Source organism: Kogia breviceps, chromosome 10 (genome assembly GCF_026419965.1).
Source record: "Kogia breviceps isolate mKogBre1 chromosome 10, mKogBre1 haplotype 1, whole genome shotgun sequence".
Classification (NCBI taxonomy): Eukaryota; Metazoa; Chordata; class Mammalia; order Artiodactyla; family Physeteridae; genus Kogia; species Kogia breviceps.
Genome location: NC_081319.1, coordinates 72,009,061 through 72,027,180, shown reverse-complemented (window position 1 = coordinate 72,027,180; position 18,120 = coordinate 72,009,061). Strand labels below are relative to the sequence as shown.

The window sequence follows — 18,120 nt, the reverse complement described above, 5'->3', positions numbered from 1 at the left end:
GCATTTTAATATATATTTGAGCCCCAAACCAGACATCGTAGTTGTTAAATTTTGCCAATAAATCTCTATTTTTCTTACCACTTAAATTATTTATGTATGTATTACTTACTAAATTGGAAAACAATTTGAACTTTACATAATAGTGTATGAAGCTAAAATTAAATATTTTTATTTGCAGTCACTTGTTTCTTATATAATGCATTAAAAAAAAAGACAAAATTTTTTCTTTAATTCCTTAATGGGACTCTGTAATTATCATTTACAACAGAAGGAATTCTTAAGTCAGAGAAGGCTGAGAAGCACTGGAGCAAGTCTGGTCGGAGTCTTTTTCCAGCCCTCAGCCCCAAGCCCATCACCTCAGAGACCAGATGAAAAATAACTTCCCCTTACAGAACTCTAAAGCTGGAGTGCAAGATCCCATCTCCCTGATGAGTTTACAAAAATATCTGTGCAGGGAGCCCCAGCTACTTTGGACCTGCCAGTTTGGAGACCAGACCAGCCAGTTTGCATGGGTTGACTTAGATCACTAATTAACGGGTGATCCGTCATATTTGGCTGATGAGCAACTTGCTCAGCCGCCTTATTGAGTGGGTTATTGATCAAGAAAAAAAGCCTCAGTGTAGTGTTGCCAACCTGGGAACATCTCAAATCATAAAATAAACAATGACCAGGATCGTAAGGGAAGATCCATAAACTGTCATTCTCAGAACAAACAAGAAGGCACAAGAGTTGAATTTCACAGAGCACCAAGGATGTAGTGAACCCTCAAAGAGAACATTCTTTACTGCAGCACACTGGGTTCTGGGCATCATATCCCCATTCTTAGAGAAGGGCAAGGATGTGGGGCAAAGGTCAGAGGTGTGAGGGAAGGAGGGTGACTGGGGTCAGTCAGGCAGGACTCCTGGGGAGGCCAGGCCTGGGAACCGTGATGGCGCCAATGGCTGGGGAAGGCAGGTGGGGGTCCAGGACAACCCTGGTCCCGAGTCCCGTGGAGCCAGAACCGTGTCATGAGAAGACAGCGGTCAGGGAGCCTCTTCCTCACAGTGGAGCGGAGGCAGGGGTCCCTCAGTCTGGCCCTGTTTGTTTGCTGAGTGGTATCAGTGGCCTTGGTTTAGTCAGAGCCGGGACCTCTTTCCCTTTAGATGCCGAATGTTATCAGCCCAAAGACTGTGTGCGAATTTCAAGAAGCATAGATGGAATTGGTTTCTAGCATGGGAAGGTTAGATGGTCTGTGTGGATAGCGGAAAGAGAAATGTGCCATGTCTCCCAGGTAAGACTGGTTTCTTCAGGCGCTGCCCTGCCCGGAGAGGGGGGTCAGCGCAGGGCGCGGTGGGGAAGTGCAGCTTGGAGCTTGTGAGAGTTGAGAGTGTTCAGCAGAGATGGGCGGCTGTTCGGGCAGCAGGTGGAAAAGTGGCCTGTGTATGTGGCCAGAGCTGCCGGCGGCTCAGGAACTGCCCCCACCTCCAGACATCCCAGCTGCTAGCGGGATAGCAGAGGTGTCCAGAGCTAAAACTGATGGGAAATTCTTGCCCGAAGTAGGCACGTGTCTGTCTTGCCGTAGCCGGCCAGGCCTTCCCGTGTCAGGCTTGGCATCTGCGCTGCACGCTGATCCCCTCCCCACCCCGGATCAGGGCCAGCTCTCAGGTGACGCAGCCGAGGAGGGCTGCGGGCGTTCAGATTTCTTGATCACCTGTTTGGGCACGCTTCTGATTTCCTCAGCATTTCATCCCTGTCCTCTGGGAAGTGCGTGTCTGCTCCTGGCATCTGTCTCTCATTTTCCTTTGTGAGCACCACAGCGATGAATTCATTTAATTTTTTAGCTACGTTTACGACTTCTGTCAATAAATTCCCCTAATGTTTACCTCTCAAAGACTCCACCACTTGCTTCAGTGACCTCCTGCTCCTTGTGTACTCAGCATTTCCTTGTCATTTACCTTAACTTCTTAGAACATTCTCCTTTCATTGCCTACCAGCAAGTGTGTCATCCTGCTCCTCCTCTCTGCTCTGTAACCCTCTCTGGGGCATGCTTCTCACGTCTCTCTGCTCTGCCCTTTCGCAGGCTTCTTTCCTCTGTCTTCCTCTCACGCTTAGCACTAGATGGCAGGCACGTGTCAGTTTGTCTTTCAGCGAGTGCCCCCTCCGTCCTGCTCTGCTTCAGTTGTTTTCATTCATCTGAACCTTCCCAGTGCCTGTAGCCAAAAAGTTCTCCTTGGCTGTTGCCTCCATCACTTTCTCTTGGTCTCAGTCACCAGTGCAACCGCGAGGTCATTCCAGCCCACCTGCCTCAACTGCTACTTGACTCTGAGCTACTCAAGAGGCAGGCATTGCTTCCCTTTCTAAGGCTTTCCTGTCTGAAGGACGTTGGACATGGCCTTGTCAATAGGACCACCTTCAGGTCCTGGTGGATCTGAAGTTTCCACTCATGCTGTGCAGCAGCCGTGCTAGTTCTGATGCAGCAGCTCCTCTCACACACCCTTCATTTTCATTTCACTAGTGACCACAGCAAAGCCTCAAAGGCACACTGCTTTGTCCTTAAGGAGGTCAGGCTGGGTCCAAATGAGGTCTGTCTGTGGACCTATGACAATCCGTCAGTCTATTAAAATAAATAGAAGTTACGCCTGTTTCTTCTTATGGCTTTGATGAAACCTGGGTTGGAGAGCAGGTTCTGGAACGATTTTTTTAGGAGACAGAGACCTCAGGGGCACAAGCAGCCCTGGGGATTAGAAAGGACTTGTGGGAAAAGCTAACTTTCTGCAATATGGAAAGACCCTCAGGAAAGCCTTTGCCTAGTCAGTAATAGAGAGTGAGGATGGGGTCAACAGTCTGTAGGCAGCTCTCAGGTCTCCATTTACGTATTGAATTTATGTAGCTGAGGAGACAGGCTATGTGGTATTTGTCTTATATCCTAGCCTTAGCCTGGGCCTGGCGCATGTGAGCAGAGAGTACCTGCTGCCTGAGTGAGCAGATGAATCGTTCGGTCTGTCTGTCCATCTCTCCCGCTCCCCATCAGGCAGCCAAATAAAGGAAAAGACTTAGTGAAACAACTTCTTATCCCGGCGATCCATGGGGATGAACGTTACAGCATGTTGAAGGACAGAAGCCAGTACAGAAGAATCCATGTAGTAGGATTATGTTCATACAAATGTCAAAAACAGGCAAAACTAAGCTGTAACATCTAAGGATGTGTACACAGAAAAGAAATGATTATTATTAAAGCCAGACTGTGGTCTCCAGCAGGGAGGCTTAGATCAGGAAGGGACCACAGGGCGCCAGCGATTTTTCTGGTTCTTGACCTGCGTGGGGTTTACACGGCTGGTGTTGACTATAGTTATTCAGCGAGCTATACATTTGTATTTCATGCACCTTTTAGTGCATGGTTTTCACAATAAAAATGTTCTGGTTTAAGCAAAAGGGATAAATTGATGAGGAAACCAAAGCTGAGTGATGTTAAGTGACTCGCACACAGTCATGCCTGGTGAGTGGCAGAGCCAGGGTTTGAATCCAGGCAGTTGGCACTTAACATCCAGGCCGCTCTGTCTCCCCAAAAGGCATAAGAAATGGTAAAGCTTCAGAAATGAGCCCAGCTCTGACCAGGCCAGGTCGTCAAGTCAGGCACTGGTGAGCAGACGGTCCCTGCGGGCAGGCTTCGTGCACCAGTCAGGCTGGAACCAGGAGAGAAACCCAGGCAGGGCCTTTCCCTGGGGGCGGGGGGGTTGCAGCTTCAGCGCCTGACAGAAGTCAACCCACCAGAAGACGCCTTCACCTGGAGTGGGGGGGGGGTGATGCTGCGAGGAGCAGCGCTGGTGGAGGCCGAGCGCTGGAGTGAGCGGGGCAGTGGCAGCTGACGGGGATGGTCCTGAGGAGGGGTTTCGGCATCTGAAAAGTGGATCAGGTCATCTTGGCCCAGGATGGGCAGACAGGGATGAGGCTGTGCTGTGGCGGGCTTGGGAGGGCGGGGAGTGCAGGTCCCTTCATGAGCTCCAGGGAGCTTGCCGCTGGAGGGTCTGCACCGCCGGCACGAGCAGGATGGAGAGTCTGTAAGTGGCTGCTTGAGCTGCCCTCCAGGACCACTCAGCGCCAAGCCTGGAGTGAGGCAGAATTTATTTACAGGCTGTCAGGCCGGTGAGTGGCTCTGGGCTCCCTGTGCCATCCTTGTTCCCATAGCAACATGTGGCTCTAGTGAAGAAAAAGCAAAAAGAAGGAAACAGACTCTGCTTAAAAAAAAAAAAAAAAACAACTCCTTCCTGGCCCTGTGACAGTTATTTCCCAGGCCCCACCACCACAGGTCTGGTCACTCCCTGTCTGAGTCCCCAAGGATTCCCTCCCCGGCAGCATCCTCCAGAGGATGTCGTCTGAGACACAGCCATAATGCACAGGGCAGGGAGGTAGGGAATGAGCTGAGGAGGAGAGAGAAGTGGGTGGAAGGAAGGGAGGGGCCTTGTTCAGTGTGGACCAGGAGACCTTGGCACTGGTGCCAGCCTCATGCCCAACCAGCTGTGTGACCCCCAGCAAGTCACTTCACCTCCCTGGCTCTCAGGACACTTGTCTTTAAAATAAGGAGAGTGAACTAGATCTTAAAGGTTCCTTCCCAGTGAGACAGAAAAAAAGCAGAAAAATATTTAATTTATAGCACAATTATAAAAAGGCATCTTTTATAGGCATCTTTATACTTAAATGTCTATTAGGAAAGATTTTATTGGAAAAAGAGAGGGAAAGTGACACAACAGGGAGCACGTCATTGTTCCAGACACTCCACAAGCCTTATGCCTGTTGTAGTGGAGCAGCAGTAATTCAGCACCAAACAACCGGCCCGGGAGGAGGTGCATACAGCACCTGAGCAGGTGAGGCCTGGGGGCTGCCAGGCAGCGGGATGGATAGAGACACCAGCTGGTGAGGATGATGTCAGCCATGTCCTGCTGCAGAGCCAGCAGTGAGTCAGGCCTGCAGTCTCCCTGCAGCTGGAAGCCTTCGAGACAAAGCAGACACGTTGGCTGGATAAAGTGAAAAGCTGCCCAGGGCAGTGGGGCCACCCGTGCGGCCTTGCGGGGAGAGCAAGAGCCCTGGTAAGGCCATGTCTACCGGTTCTACCTGGGAACTAGAATATTTCTCCTTTTTTGTTTTAGTTTTTCAAAAATGAAAAGATACCTCTACCACCCTAGGGCCAAATTAATTAAGACAAGAGAGTGGGGGCTTCCCTGGTGGCGCAGCGGTTGAGAGTCCGCCTGCCGATGCAGGGGACATGGGTTCATGCCCGGGTCTGGGAAGATCCCACATGCCGCGGAGCAGCTGGGCCCATGAGCCATGGCCGCTGAGCCTGTGCGTCCAGAGCCTGTGCTCCGCTACGGGAGAAACCGCAAAGAAAAAAAAAAAAAAAAAAAAAAGACAAGCCAGTGAGTCACTCCCTGGAACTCAAGTGTGCACACATAAAAATCGGTGGTCGGGAGTTCTGGGACTGCCTGGGGCAATGTGTTTTCTTTCTTTCTTTTTTTTTCCTTCGGCCATATGGGGCATGTGGGATCTTACGATCTTAGTTCCCCAGCCAGGGATTGAACCTGCACTCCCTGTAGTGGAAGCATGGAGTCTTAACCACTGGACCACCAGGGAAGTCCCTGTGATATGTTTTGGAAAGGCTGTTGTCCAGAACCTTCCAAGCAGTGGAGTTCCAGTTATTTGTGAATGCCCTGGCCTATGTGAAGATGGGAAAGTGACATTGGAAAGTTAAAAAAATTGTTGCCATATATAAGCAGTGTCACCAAGAAGCTTACTCCCATACCTAGTAGGAATAAATACTTGTGCAAAACTATGGGGTTATCCTGTCACCCCTAAGCAATGCTGAAAAGTTGCTGTTCACAAACTGGAAGTGTCTCCCTATGAAATGGGTTCCTTAACTGAAAACCATGTTTTGGTATGTTCAGATGTACATACGTGAAACTTTGGTTTTAAATTGCAATGTTTTGTTAGAAACACTTGGTCTTCATTTTTAAAGGAACAAAAATAAAACATCTCTACAATCTAAAGATGGACTCGTAACTTGTTCCTGAGATGAGTGTAAGAAGATGTAATTGTCATTGTCATCAGGCTCAGTTAATGTTTGCTGAGTGCTGTGTGTGTGTCATGCTGCCACACCACACATTGTGAAAGGAGAGAGGAAGTCCTCAGGGTGTATAATTCAGAAGCCACGTCTCTGTGTCTGATTTCTGGGCAGATATCATTGAGAGGTAGGTATCTATTTTATAAGATGTAAATGTAAGTTGAAAGCTTGGCTCAAATCCTATTTGTATTGCTTGGCATGAAAGCAATCTGTGAAAATTACTCAGGAGAAACCAGAAAGACAAGGTAGAGTCACTGATCAACATTTATTAAATTTTCCTGATTTCTGCTACAGTTCACGGTGGACTCTTAGACCAACTTGGGAAAATTAGCAGAGGCTTCTCTGCTTTTAAAAACCTTGAAGACACGTTGAACAAAGAGTGCTCAGGGAATCCCTCTAATGAAAGGCGGCAAACAGTGGCTAGCCGAGGAATTCGCCTGTTTGCCAAGAAGGGGCCAGCACATTTGTGTACATCCTTTCCAGGGTTCACCCCAGACTGTCTCAAACATGTCAAGAATTATGGCTCCCAGAGAGGAAAGGCAAAGTGATAATAAACAGCAGCTACAAAAAAGGACACATGGTTGTGACTCAGGCTGCGTCGGATTCATACACACGACTACATTCCAATTTAACTGGCTCCTCTCGGAAGACGGATCCAGAGGCCACTGAAGCTGGTTCAGCGAAGGCGCCCCTTCGTGAGCAGCAGCAATCAAACAGGCTAATGGGGTGCGTGATCGCCGAGAAGGGAAGGGAAAATGATGCGGCGACTGGGATAATGGTTTTGCATGAATCAGTAGTGTGACTCTGCCCTGTGTGCCTCATGCACTTGTGGTCACATCCTTTCCAAGGGGTATCGCAGTCTTGGGAAGGTTCGGAGGAAAGAAATTGAATCACACAAGCTTCTGAGCAAAGAGAAACTCAGGACCTGGCTGTCCCACCGAGAGGGAGGACTGAGGTGCTCGGTGGGGAGAGGAGCTTAGGGGTGCGAGGGACAACCCGCAGTTTCCACATGGCACCAGGTACCGCCCCTCGTGGCAGTGACGACTCCTCCAGGCAACAGCGACCTCCAGTGTCTATGTGAAAAGAGCAGAGGCATCCCAGCCTCTCTGACCCTTTGCACCTCTGCAGGGGCGGCAGGCATCTCGGGCCAGCCCCGACCACTTGGCCACCAGAGAAGGTGCCAGTTTCTCCAGGGCAGGCTCACTTTCCACCCCTGCTCCCATGAACAGAGTCAGGACCGCCCACAGGCCCCCTCTCTGAATGCCCGTTTGCAACGGGTGCACATCGGAAGGGGCCTAGGGTCCTAAGGGAAGAACCCCAGCCGGGCACAAGATGATGATGGTGAGGTACGGACACCATGATGTTCATCCTCGTCTGCAGTGGTCCAGGACCTGGCTGGGTGCTGGCTTCGCTCTGTTGTCATGTTAGGTTCAAGGCCGGTGGGTTGGATTATCGACTGAGACAGCTGAGCTGGCAAGTTGTTGTACAGAAGGCGAGAGCGAGGCCCCAAGCCTTTATCTGGAAGTTCTCCCTGTCCCTTCTGCCTGGAAGGCCACTCCTGCCCTGTCTTCAAGGTCTAGTTTATGCACACCTTCCTCCCTGATCTTCCCTTCCAGGTGAATTAATTTCTCACACTGCCATATTCCTTCTCACTTGCTATTATGTTGTCTGTGTGAGGAGACATCCTGATATGGAGAGAGCACAGATTCTGGAGCTGCTCCACCCTGAGGTCGAATCCCACTCACCACTCTTGGGCTGAGTTCCATCTGGTAGAGGTCCTGACAGCAGGGACTGTGTGATCTAGCCTCAGGCCAGTGTTTATGCTCAGTGAGGTCACTGAAGTTTGAAAAACAAAAGCAGTGAAAGGGAGGCTCTGAGGATGAGTCCAGGTCCCCAGTGCTTGGCTGGGCCTGGAGCCCCCTCAGACCCCCCCTGCTGTGCCCACTGCAGCACCATAGTCCCCCAGCCTCCGTCCTCCCAGAGGATCCTAAGAGGCTGTGAAGAATCCTTCCCTCTCCTGTGTCAGTCTTACCAAGTCTGTTATCAGGTTCTGTTGTTTATCCTTTAAAAATGATTCTTGGGCTTCCCTGGTGGCGCAGTGGTTGAGAATCCGCCTGCCGATGCAGGGGACACGGGTTCGTGCCCCGGGCTGGGAAGATCCCACATGCCGCGGAGCGGCTGGGCCCGTGAGCCATGGCCGCTGAGCCTGCGCGTCCGGAGCCTGTGCTCCGCAACGGGAGAGGCCACAACAGTGAGGCCCGCATACCACAAAAAAAAAAAAAAAAAAAAAGATTCTTTCCTGTTTATCCCAAATTGCTATGTTCTATCTCAGGGGATTTCAAGTTTAAGGGTTTGTTGTCATCTGCTTTCTTTCTTCAGGCACTTGTATTATTTGTCAGCACAAATGTATTCTTGTTGTAATATTTTTAATTCAAGAAATACTTAATTTTTTAAGACTCTCCTCTGTCCGGCGACCCTGGCTCCCTGCCCAGGTCCAGGCCGGGCCCTCACCCAGTCCTCTGAGCCGTGGCCTCTTGCCTCTGCCGCCCGGCTCCCCACCCCCCTGCTCCCCCTTTCTTTGTCATCACGCTGGCTGGGGAGTCCACAGTGGTCACCCTCCTCTTGCACCAGGCCTCCCTCCTCTGACCAGTCCTGCTTGACTGCCTCATCTTTCCCGACTCAGCTCAGGCGGCATCCCCTGCTCCACTGGCTGACTGGGGGGCCCCTCCTCTACACCCTCATGGCTCCCTGGTTGCCAGAGCCTGTCCACTCACGTGTCTCTATCCTTACTGGGTGGTGCACCCTGTGAGGAGGCCAGGCCTCACAGGAGGGGGCACAGGAGGTGCCTCATGTTTTGGAATGAATGAATGAGTGAGTGAATGAAAGAATGCACTTGGACCTCCTGACCTCCAAACCCTCCTCACTGTGTTTGGCTCCTCTGGCCACGCCTACTGTGTGGTGTCACCTTGTCCTGCCCCCCAGTCTGAGCCTGGAACATGGAGGCGCCAGTCCTTTCCTAGCTTGCCTCCCTTAGCCTGCTCTCTCTGTCTCCGCTGCACGCTCTACCTCCGCACCCATCTTTCCATCTGTAAAACACCCTTTTTCACTTGGAATCTTCACCACATGGTTTGTGACTTACAAAGTTAACTGTGCGTTGCCTTTGACTTGGCAGAGCCCGCTTGGCTCTGGAGATGCTCAGGGAACCCGCATCAAAGTTGGTCCCGTAGTGATACCCTTGGGACTCTGGGGTCACAGCCTGAAGCGCAGCCCTGACACAGCCCTGGTTCCTCACATCCGGCCGCGGAGGCTCAGCCAGGCTGCTGGCGGCTAGGGCTTCCTGGGGCTCCCAGAGGCTCCCAGTTTCCCCCAGCTTAGAGGGCAGAGCCTACGCTGAGCTCTGCAGGGTCAGGGAGAGGCATGGCTATGATTTCTCCAAGGAGGAGCATCCACAGGAGGACACCAAAACAGTACCATTAGGTATGTTGGGAAAAATAGCCATTCCAGTTGCTGTTTTAAAACAGGTTGGTTAAGTGGGCTAGAGACAGTCGTGCAGTTAAGTCACCCAAGTTAGAGGAATGGGAGTAACAGTGGGAACAGGGCAACAGCAGGGGTCCGGCTACCAGCAGTATTGAGTGTTCGCTGTAGTCGCGTCCTCCAGGCTTTTTACGGGTACAGCGTGGAGCAGAAACCCACCCTGCCTCTCTGGACTGCGTCACCCACGGGGACCCTTCCTTAGGTGAGAGCCAGACGTAAGTTAGCGGCCAGCTGCACTGAGATCTCTTTTAGCTTTATTTTTCAGTCCAGGGTTTTTATTGATTTGTTTATTCTTGTGCAAGGCCCTGAGTGGGAGAAAGGATGGCCACACCGCGGTCCTTGAGTCAGATGGGAGCTGACAGGTCAGGACACAGGCAGGAGGAGGGGCTGGGCCTTGGGCCCTGGAGCCTCACAGGCTGGCCTAGAAATTAAGAAACCCGAAGGGAGGTTCGTGAGAGCACAAGGAGAGAAAACCCATTCACTGGGAAAGGTAATACGCAGCAGGACAGTGTTAAATCAGTTGAAGGATTAGCATCAGCCTAGGGCTCTGAGGAGACACTGACGGGGAGCACAAGAGCGGGGTGACGTAACCGACTGCAGGCGTGATGGGGCAGGATAAAGGGGTCAGGTCAGAATGGGGACGGTGCCGTAAAGCGCATCGTTCAGAACAGATGGAGACAAAGGTGCTGGGGACGAAAGATGACCCTGGGTGGTGTTGAGAAAGGGAAGGATGTTTGTTCGTTTACAAGGAGGTCTAGGGAGAGGATCCACTTAGAGTGCGGCGGGGGGTGTGCGGAAGCCAAGATGTGTTCTGGGGGGTTGTCTCCATGGCCCCACCCCGTGCTTGGAAAGACGGGTGCTCCTAAAGCAAGAGACTGTCGATAACCCACCAGAAGGTGGTCCTGTCACTTCAGAAGCTCAAAGAATGTGGAGCTGATGAAGAAGAGGTGATTAATAGCTGCTACTTAGAAGAGGATTTTCAAAATTACCCTGAGTAGCCCAGGTGAGAGCTGACGGCCCAAACAGTTTTTAAATCCCCAGAAAAGGCCCTCCCCTATGGCTGTTGACTGCTAAGCACCTGCAGGTGGGCCCAAGGGGCGAGATTTGATATAAAAGGGAGGGAGAAAGGAAAGGAAAGAAAAGAAAAGAGAGATTGGGGGCTGACTCGGGTCCACAGGAAGCAGCACCAGCCTGAGCTTTAAGGAGAGAAATCGGCTCACTCTAAGAGAAAATACACTCTGCCCATACAAAGAGGACGCGTGATCTTGGACTTCATATTAGTTTGAAAGGTGAAATTTGAAACAGTGGTAGATAAATGAATTGAAGTGGGAATATGGAAGAAGTAGTGATGCGGGAAGGTAAGCATGGAATTTATATTTTAAGTATAATTTCACAGTTGATATTACATTTGTCTTCTCCTCCATGAACCTGATTCTGCAGAAGGGTGCATGTGTATGCGTGCATAGTGCACGTGTGCCTGTGTGCATGGTGTGGTTGTGCATGGTGCGTGTGCTGGAGCTGTGGAGGCTGTAGAGTTCCCAGGAGGAAGCAGGGGCAGCCGCGTCCCCCTGGCTCTCTGCACTTCCTGAGCCCCCTGCAGTCTCCTCTGCCTGGTCCTTTCTCAGGGAGAGTGTCAGGTGTCCAGCCCTGGCTGCATCCTGCCCACTCCTGAGGTACCAGTGCCTTATCCTCTAAAGACAGGCCCGTATCCAGGACTCAGGAAACATGGGCAGATCCAACTTCAGTGGGTCCTCTGAGCTAGCAGGCCACTTGGAAGGAAAGGGTGGGCCCAACCCAAGGAGAGTGAGGGTTGAGCTCTCCTGGGAGCAGTGGGTGGCCAGGGCTTGGAGCCTGGCCCTGGCCCTGTGCCACATGGCTTGCCTTTCACAGCTGTCCACGCAGGCCCAGGCACCCACCAGTCCTTTCCAAGCACATCACTACAGGCCAGTTACATGCTTACAGTTTAGCCTCAGCATTTGCACCTAAGTTCAATGACAGCTTTACAACAACTTGCATCATCTTATCTAGGGCTGGTTTAGAAGTCTGGAGGCCAAAGGGAGAAAACCCTTGGGATACGGTAGCACCTGTAGGAGAGCTGAGGCCCTACCAGGTGTTTGTCCAGGGTGCTGGTTCTGCCTCTTAGTCCCCCAGTCACTGGTGGCCTCCGGCTCCCTCAGCCTCGGTTCCTGTCATGTTACTGGCCTACCACACCAGTGTCTCTAAGACTGTCTTGTGCCATCAGGCCCCTCAGGAACTGGCACTCACCCCTAAATCCTATTCCAGCAGATCATAGAATGTTTCTGCTCCAAAGCTCTCACTGGCCCTGCTGCCAACTTTCCCCTCTCCTCACGGTTTGCCACTCAGATCTTCTCAGACATCACTTGGCTCTTTCCTCCCAAGGTCTTCAGAACACTTCTAACCCTAAAATGTCCTTGCCTTCCCTCCAGGTCCTGCCTATTAACTTTTCTTTTAATTTCATTGAAGTATAGTTGATTTACAATGTGTATTTATTCTGTTCAGCAAAATGACTCGGTCATACATATATATATTCTTTTTCATATTCTTTTCCATTATGGTTTGTCACAGGATATTAAATACAGTTCCCTGTGCTATACAGTAGGACCTTGTTTTTATCCATCCTATACGTAATAGTTTGCATCTGCTCATCCCCGACTCCCAATGCTTCCCTCCGCCACACACACCCCTCACCTTGGCAACCACGTCTGTTCTCTATGTCTGTGAACCTGTTTTTGTTTCATAGATATGTTGATTTGTATTGTATTTTAGATTCCACATATAAGTGATATCATATGGTAATTATCTTTCTGACTTACTTTGCTTAGTATGATAATCTAGATCTATCCATGTGGCTGCAAGTCTGCCTATTTTCTTTTTTTTTTGGCTGCACCGCACGGCTTAAAGGATCTTAGTTCCCCGACCAGCGATCGAACCCACACCCTTGGCAGTGAAAGTGCAGAGTCCTAACCACTGGACAGCCAGGGAATTCCTGCCTATTAACTTTTAAAAGGACTCTATTGAGGGCTTAGAGTCTTCTAAGCGCTATGAGCAATGGCCTTCAAACATTTTGTTTGCATACCCCCTAAAAGAGCTTTGGGGAAAAATGTGTAATTTTTTGAACATTTTAAGGTTGAGAAGTAAAAATTTCTTCATAAGTTTAAATACAATTATTTTTGTTAATATGAGGTAGAAAAAAAATAAACATTTTAAAAGATGAAAGATAAGGACTAATTATTAGGAATACATATTTGATGACATGATTTGGTAAAATAGATTTTAACCAACTCGTTGAATAAGGCACACCAAATCTGAAAGTAATTGTGGAATTATTCATGGGATTTAGCCAGTGTATTTTGAAAAATGTTTTTATAATTCTGGGAAAATTGCAGTTACATTTAAAAGAATTATATGAGTCACATATACAGTTCGGTTCTGAATTCAGAACATCTCACTCAGGCCAAATTTCACTCTCATGGGGACCCGGAAGGCATCAGGGCCTATGACTCATGGGAGGGTGCTCCCCATCCAGGGCTTGGCATCCGTGTGAGGGAGGTCGGTGTGCCCCAGTGCGTACTGTAGCACGGGCAGGCAAGGGCTGTGCTTTCCTTCTGTGAGGTGGGGAAGGGTGTTGTGAATTCAGTCATGTTCTCAGGCAGTTTTTAGAAAATACTGAATTTGAGGATCTGGAAATTGATTCCCTTAAAACTGCCAGCATGCTCCTTGGAAAGTCGATATGTGTGCTTCAGACTGAAGACCCCCCCCAGCAGAGGATGTGATTCTCCTGTGCAAAGAGCTCAGGACAGGCACCAGAGAGCAGGGACCCCAGGAGGACTTGGCTGTTAGTGGAGAGAGGAATTTCGGGGGGGGGAGGGCATCCCTAAAGACCCTCCTCTGACGTGGGCTTCCTCTGGCTGCCCCCGTGCCCCCAGCTCACACACCAGCAGTTACCTCCTGCTTTGGGCGTGGCAGGCTCACCCCCAACCCCCAGCCGTGCTGTGTGTTCTCAAGGTCAGGGCCGAGGCTCACGCTTGTTTGCCGAGCTCTGAGTGGTACCCTGTCTGCTCAGTGGTGCTTCCTGAGTGAGTCACGGTGGAAGGCAGGCTTTTCCTGGCTCCTGCATGGGGCCATTCCTCCACATGAGGGTGTTTGTTCCCTGCTGGCCCAGGTCACCTCAGGCTGAAGTTCTCTCCCCAGCACTGCTGCCCAGAAGATGATTACACACCAAGAACTTGCTCCCTTCCGGAGGGCACAGGAGGAGGTGAGCAATGGCTCTTTGGATCCTTGGAGATAAGCCTGGGTCCTCCCCTGGGGTAATGCCCTGTAGGCTTTTTTTTAGAAAATAACTTTATTGTAGTATAATTCACATGTCATACAACTCACCCATTTAAAGCATAGTGGTTTTTAGCATATTGACAGAATCATGCAGCCATTGCCACCAACAACCCCACTGACTTTTAACCCAACTGCCAGATGTAAGAATTTAAAAAGAAAGAAAAGCTCATGAGACAAAAGTAACCCAAAATGGAGAAATCCAGTGGGAACATTCTATAGGAATCCATGCTGTGCTGCCTGCAACTCTTAGACTCATTGGTCCACTTACTTTTATCCTGACTGATTGAAAAGCGCTTACCACCCTCTAGTTGTTGCCTGTCCGTGCCAGTGGCAGGGGGAGCGGAAGGACCTGCTGTCACTCCCGTGGGGACAGCGTCCCGACTCATGGCAGCTCTGGGGTCCGACACCGACCCATCGCTCACCGGGTCTCTCCTTTCTCTCACCAGGTGTTCCACTGCGTCCACTTTGAGTGTCCCGAGCAGCAGAGCAACCAGAGGGAGGAGAACAGCGAGGAATCGGGGACGGGGGACACCAGCCCAGCCAGTCGGCAGCCCGGCCCCCACGCCCTGCAGGCCCCCAGCGGCAACTCGCTGCACTCCAGCCCAGGCTCCAGCTCATACTCAGCCACCCGGCAGCACCAGTAGAGGAGGCGTACGTGTGGAGTGACTCGGCTGGGCCCAGGTGGCACGGGAGCCGTGTCCTCCCCAAGCAGGGATCCCTGTGGACACCTCCCCCCGCCACCCCCGCCCCACGAGGAACAGACCTGGCTGCAGAAACACACAGGACAGCTTTCCTCCCAAGGACACAAAGGGGCTGCTTTGTTCTCCTCAGCTTGTTCAAATCAGGCTGGTCTCCAGGGGGAGAAAGTGGGTCTTCAATCTTCATCAAGTCCATTAACACCCTACCTCTCTCATCTAACCCCGCAAAGACCACAGAAGGAAGTAATAGGCCTGAGTCGGAATACAAAGGTGGCACATGAACACAGGAATGGAAGAGAATGTATTAGGCCTTCATTACCTGGAGGCACCCTGTAGGAAATGGGTTTCCTTAGAGTGTTTACTTTTATGGAACACATTGCCCTGGCAACTAAATAATTTTTTATTTCTTTTAGTTATTCTCCATTTGCTGAATCATAGGAGTTCCAGATTGAAAGGTTCAAACAGCAAATCACTTGTTTTAATCCCTTTTGACGCTGTAATTTTCCTCCCTTAGATTTGAATGGTTGAGCGTGGGGTAGAGCTGAGAAATATCATGCACATCTCCTAAATGAGGCACAGATGCAGCTCATCGTGGCACCTGGTCTGACAAGGAAAATCCTTTGAGGAAGATCAACAAAATACACAAGGAGCAAATTAATCTGTGGACACTGGAGTTACTAATCACTCGAATTGCCAAGTTATTAACCTGTCATTCCTGAAACGTATCCAGCCTTTAAGTTTGGGAGGCTGACAAGGAAACAGTGATTATGCGACCAGCTAATTTAATGTTCAGAAGTATGTATGAGTGTATATACCAGCTTCCGGTTGGGCTGGACCTATCCTCCATTTGCCACAGGTTAGTGAGCCGTGTGGAGGCAGCCGTCGTCCTGCCAGTCGGTGTCGGGAATGCAGAAGTGGGCCTTTCCCGCGTGGTGGTGATCAGTGGTTGCTGTTTTTCCCCCAGACCATGATACTCAGCCAGGGATTGAAAAAAAAAAAAAATCAGTTCCAAGAAGCTTTCCTTTTAATCCTCGTTGAAACGATCTCATCTGACAGTTGTCGCTTGATCTGGCTCTGTGTGTCTGAGTAATTTCCATCCCAGTGCTAACTGCCCTGTGTAACTTGATCAGATTGTGTCCGGTTTTTGCTCATCCTGCAATTCTTCCTTTGGCTGGCTGTCATGATCAGGTCCTCTGTGCATCCTGCTTGGAGGAGGAGTGGGGCCGACGGGGGGTCATTGCTGTCTTAAAGACACATTGGTCGTGGGTATACAAAGAGCCAGTGGGTCAGCTGTTTCCTCCCAGTGTGATGTAGTTGTGATTTATCAGTATTGGAATAGTAGGGTAGCTTCAAGCTGCATGATTAAATGGGAAGGTTGTCTTTCTGCTAGTCTCCCTCAGTGCCCTCGACTCTGATCTCTGCGTCCCCCTGCGTGGGGTGAGTGGAATCCTCTGAGGGGGACAGCTTTTCAAAATGGGGGGGGGCTCCGGTAACAAATGGTGGTGCCGCTCGCTTGCTCGCCATGGGTGGCTGGCCGCGCTCTGTGGCTGGCGCTGCCTCCCTCAGCATCCAGCCCCGTCTCCAGTTAGAGCTGAGGATTCCTGACAACGCAGCACTTCCTCCAGTGGTGCATTCACTGCCCACGGGAGAGGCAGGAGGAGCAGGGAAGTCAGAAGAGGGCAGGGTTCAAATGTTTTGCAAGTATCATATATTCAAGGGCTTCTTTTCAAACTCTAAAGTCACCTGTCCAGAGACGAATCCCGGCTTGGAGGCCAGCACTGCTGACCCGGGGAAGTGCAGGGTGGGCTGGGGGAGGGTCTGGAGCCCTTCAGCACCCTTCTCCATCCAGGCACAGGTAACAAAATGCTTCCTGGCCACTCAGCTTCACACCTGAAGAGGCACGAACTGTGCCCTGCATGGCCAATGGCTCACCCTCTGCTTCGTGTCCTCTGTGAATTCTCTTTGGTGTTCATTCTTTCCAGATCTCTGCCCTGAGGTCTGTCTGGAGAGAATAAAGCTGGTCTCCCTCCTGCTCCTCCAGCACTTCAGACGCCCCTTGTTATCAGATAAAGGGAAGGAAGGGGACTGAGACTGAGGCCAGCTCTGTGCATTGGTATCGCTGTCCCCTAGCCCCGCAGCTGCCTCCCCTGAGGCCCCCTGATGGTCTAGAGGCTTTGTTTGGATGCAAGCCTGCTCTGGACCCCAGCAGACACTGATGAAGCTCAGCAAAGCCTGCTCTGGTCGGCCTCCTGTTACCAGGCAGGGGCTCTGCCTTCCTTGATGAGCCTTGTGGTTTGGGGAATGGGGGCTCTTTCTGTATGCCTGGCTGGAGGGGCCTGGACACCCCAGTCGAGGTGTGACACACCACACGCGTTGCCAGGGAACGAGGGATGAGTGGGCAGCCAAGAAAAAGTCCCCAGGTGCCTGGCATTCTCCAGAGCCCTGGCTGGTCCTGCAGGAGACTTCCCCCCCATGAGCCAGCTGGACCAAGATGGCCCCAAAACTTGGGGAGAGACCAATAGAGCTAAACGGGAGTGCTGATGAGACCCAGCTCCAAGGAGCCCCAGATGCCCGCGGAGCCCTCAGCCCAGCACAGGGTGGAGGCTGATTCCCTGGGAGCTGTGGGATGCCAGGCAGCAGGCTTGGCCAAGCTGTGAGGGGGGCAGCGGCAGATGAGGGCCCGTGGCTCCCCCCGCTAACCCCGTGAGGATGCAGCCCCACAGCGTCTGCTTTGAGGAGGTCTGGTGAGGTGGACAGAGGGGTGCTTGTGGCCTCTGGCCCTTTACTGTGAAACAACACCTTTGTAACTACTACCCAGGTCTAGAGATTGAACGTGCAGAACCTCCTGCCCTTCATTTTAGGTCATGCTTTGTGGGGGAGTAAAATGCACACTTTGTTGGGGCTTCTGGCGAAAGCCTTCAACGTCACCTTCTGGTAGCTCCTTGGAGGGCTGGTGCTGAGCACGGCGGGCAGGGCGGGGTGTGTGCCTCATGGCACCCCAGCCAAGGCGGGCTTAAAAGCGGGGGCTGCTGCAAAGCACTCTGAAATTGAAACAGGTGTAACAGTATCACACACGCAAACACGTTTTCCCATATTCTCAGTGCTTTTTCCGTTTTTCTTCTGATTTTAGTTAGAACCATGAGCCCATGGTGGATGTGGGACTCTTCTCAATTGCTCTTTAAGTTGTCACTTCTTTAATCTTAGTAAATGAAGTGTTGATTCCTGACAAATACATTAAAAGTGTTTTATTCCTAGAAGAGTTGGGAAAAGAAAATTATTTTCAGCAAGAGTGGGATGTGTTTGTTAGACTAATTCCTTGGCCAAGAAAAAAGTAGCTTTTGAATTGTGCAAAAATTGCTCAGTAGTTATGCTGTCGCCCCAGTTGTCAAACCGCTGTGCAGACAGTGCCGACCCAGTCAACTTCACCTTTTTTTAATTCAGAAGATA

General features: G+C 51.0%; 1 protein-coding gene across 3 annotated transcripts in view; it reads left to right on the top strand.

Moving 5' to 3' along the window:
- BTBD9 (BTB domain containing 9) overlaps window positions 1–16,067 on the top strand; it is a 419,768-nt gene extending 403,701 nt beyond the window's left edge. For all 3 annotated transcript variants that reach the window (XM_059077216.2, XM_067006126.1, XM_067006127.1), the window contains one exon: window positions 14,422–16,067. In XM_059077216.2, coding sequence (XP_058933199.1) covers window positions 14,422–14,619 — 198 coding nt within the window. In that variant the 3' untranslated portion in view covers window positions 14,620–16,067. The remainder of the gene's footprint in view (window positions 1–14,421) is intronic.
- Window positions 16,068–18,120: the final 2,053 nt, after the last annotated feature.